Source organism: Egretta garzetta, unplaced genomic scaffold (assembly GCF_000687185.1).
Source record: "Egretta garzetta isolate BGI_Z169 unplaced genomic scaffold, ASM68718v1 scaffold27, whole genome shotgun sequence".
NCBI classification, from domain to species: domain Eukaryota; kingdom Metazoa; phylum Chordata; class Aves; order Pelecaniformes; family Ardeidae; genus Egretta; species Egretta garzetta.
The window spans coordinates 3,289,530-3,292,431 of record NW_009260400.1 but is presented as its reverse complement, the minus strand read 5'-3'; the positions used below and the strand labels follow the sequence as shown (position 1 = coordinate 3,292,431).

The 2,902-nt window shown below is 63.9% G+C and overlaps 1 protein-coding gene across 1 annotated transcript in view; it reads left to right on the top strand.

The window, feature by feature from the left end:
- Positions 1–2: 2 nt before the first annotated feature.
- CCDC102A (coiled-coil domain containing 102A) overlaps positions 3–2,902 on the top strand; it is a gene marked incomplete at its 5' end in the record, with an annotated part of 5,708 nt that continues 2,808 nt past the window's right edge. Inside the window, 6 exons of the mRNA XM_035898815.1 lie at positions 3–131; positions 1,336–1,538; positions 1,654–1,762; positions 2,009–2,125; positions 2,211–2,420; positions 2,678–2,848. Of these exons, the coding sequence (XP_035754708.1) occupies positions 3–131; positions 1,336–1,538; positions 1,654–1,762; positions 2,009–2,125; positions 2,211–2,420; positions 2,678–2,848 (939 nt within the window). The remainder of the gene's footprint in view (positions 132–1,335; positions 1,539–1,653; positions 1,763–2,008; positions 2,126–2,210; positions 2,421–2,677; positions 2,849–2,902) is intronic.

The following is a 2,902-nucleotide window of genomic DNA, read 5'->3' as shown; positions in this document are numbered from 1 at the left end:
GCCCACCGGCACGGCTCCACACCCGGCCCAGTGCCAGCAGCCCACCCGATGCCGACGAGGTGGAGGGAGAGGCTGACCCCGAGCACGAGCCCGTGCGGGATGTGGGGGCTGAGGCACCCCAAAAACCCAAGGTGAGGAGGGGGAGTTGGCGGGGGCTCCTCAGCCCCAGCAGCGACCCACGTGCACCCCCAAACCACCACTGCCTGCAGGTGCCCACAGGGTCCCAAGGGCAGGCAGACCCCTCTCAGCACAGCATGGACAGGCCCCTCTCGGAGCAGCATGGGGGGGTTGGACCCCTCTCAGAGCAGTGGGGAGGGTGTCAGTCCCCTCTTGGAGCAAGGGGCAGGGGCAGGGACAGTCCCGTCTTGGAGCAACATCCTGGGCTTCGACCCCTCTCGGAGCAGCATGATGGAGCCAGACACCCCGGAGCAGCCCTGGGGATCAAACCCTTGTCAGGGTCATGTCATGGGCTCAAACCCCTCTCAGAGAACGATTTTGGGCTCAGACTCCTCTCAGAGCAGCGCTGGGGGGGACAGGCCCTCTCGGAGCAGTGTCAGGGAGGGGTCCAGGACCCTCATAGCCCCATGCAGCGAGATCACCACGGCACTGGCTCTGGTCTGGGAGCTTTCCCGCTGGGGGCATTAAGCAGGAGGCCGTGTGCCGGTGCCGGGGACGGCACACTGGTGGTGCCAGTGGCATCTCCCAGCAACGTCTTGAATGCCAGGGTGTCCGTACGGGCTTCTGGCAGAGGTCCATGCTGAATAGAGGAGGAGGAGGAAGGAGAGGACACCAGAACCACCCCGGGGGTGCTCCCAGCTCTTCCGGCTGTCCCCCCTCTGCCGCCATCAGCCCTGTCACAGTGCAGAAGCTGCGGCTCAGGGTGCCGCGCCAGTTCAGTCTGCCTGACAGCGATCTGCTGAGTGGCAAAGCTGAGCCTAATCTGAACAGCCGTGTGGGCTCCCTGCTTAGTCCCCAGTGACATCCTGTCCCCAGAACCCTCCTGCGGCTCATTACCACACCCTTCGCAGAGCCTGGTAGATCACCTGCGTGGGGTCTGTGGAATAAATTGGTATTATCCCAAATATCCATCGAGGTGGGGAGCAAGCAGCAGAGCATGGTGGCATGTGGGAGCTCCCCTGGTGGGACGGGTCCCTCTGCATCAGCCCCAGGGAGTCCCTGGGGACCAGAGGGAGGGGTGCTGATGCATTTGGCTGGGGGGATGCTCTTGGTTCTGGGGAGAAGGGTGGGTGCTGTAGGGAGTGGGAAGCCAGGGCTGCCCCCTCACCTGTGGGTGACTCCCTGTCCCCTTGTGCTGGGCCACCCATGGTGCTGCAGGAGCTGGAGCTGATGGAAAACATCTTGACGAGCAAGCAGGATGAGAGCTGGGAGCAGCGGGGCCCCCGGGCCTCCTTCACCCGCCAGGAACGGAGCCGCCTACTCTGGGAGGATGTCAGTATCATGGAGGAGGATGCCACCAAAGTCACTGCCCTGAAGCTGAGGCTGGATGAATCCCAAAAAGTGCTGCTCAAGGAGCGGGAGTGAGTACTCGGGACATCATCCTCACAGGGTGCCAGGCAAGCCCAGCCCAGTCCCCACTGGGGTGGGACATTCCTTGGGGTCCTGCCAGCTGTCACCAGCCTTGCCTCTCCCCAGGGACAAGCTGGTGCTCAGCAAGAGCATTGAGAAGCTGGAGGGGGAGCTCAGCCAGTGGAAAATCAAGTACGAGGAGCTCAACAAGAACAAGCAGGAGGTGATGAAGCAGGTGAGCGAGGTGGGACCAGGGGTGCCCCGGGGGGTAGCCTGTCCCCCTGCGGGCGGCATGGGCATGTCCTGATGGTTGGACACGGTGACCCACAGCCACCTCCCCAGCTCCAGGGTGCTCATTAAGGGTCTTAATTAGCCCTGTTGAGTCAGCTGGTCCATCAGCAGAGGTTGGGTGGATGGGTGCAGGCAGGGCTCACCAGGTGGGTGCTCACTGCCCACCTTGGGTGCGGTGTTCCCCCCACAGCTCAACATCCTGAAGGAGATCCACCAGGATGAGCTGGGGCGCATCTCCGAGGACCTGGAGGACGAGCTGGGCGCTCGCTCCAGTATGGACAAGAAGCTGGCCGAGCTGCGAGCGGAGGTGAGGCCGAACCCCAATGTGGGGGGCAGAGGGGCGGTGAGGGGGGTCCCTGCTGCCCCCCAGCCACCCCATCTCCCTATCCCAGATGGAGCGGCTGCAGGCGGAGAATGCAGCCGAGTGGGGCCGGCGGGAGCGGCTGGAGACAGAGAAGCTCAACCTGGAGCGGGAGAACAAGAAGCTGCGGGCGCAGATCGAGGACCTGGAGGAGGTGCTGGCTCGCAAGCGGCGCCAGACGGCTAGCACCCTGGACACCGACCTCAAAACCATCCAGGCTGAGCTCTTCGAGAAGAACAAGGTGCCATGGGGGTTGTCCCGTCCTCTGCCACCCCCTCCCTGGGTGACCAGGGAGGCTCAGTGGTGGCTCAGCATCCCCCAGGACCTCTTCAAGCCCAAACTCTGCCACCACCCTTCATCTAGTGGATGGGGGTGACCCTGTCCTTGCTCCATCAGCTCCTCCATCATGGGGTGGGGGGGTGGGAGAGGTCTCTAAGGGAGGGAGAAGGAGGCACCCGGCTCTCACCTGCTCAACCCCCCACCCTGTGCCCACCGCAGGAGCTGGCTGACCTGAAGCACAGCCACACCAAGCTGAAGAAGCAGTACCAGGAGAAGATGGCTGAGCTGGCCCATGCCAACCGCCGTGTGGAACAGCACGAGGGTGAGGTGAAGAAGCTGCGCCTGAGGGTGGAGGAGCTGAAGAAGGAGCTGGCCCAAGCCGAGGACGAGGTGGGGAAGCTCGTGCTGGTGGAGGGGGCCAGGGTGGGCAGCTCCACTTCCTCT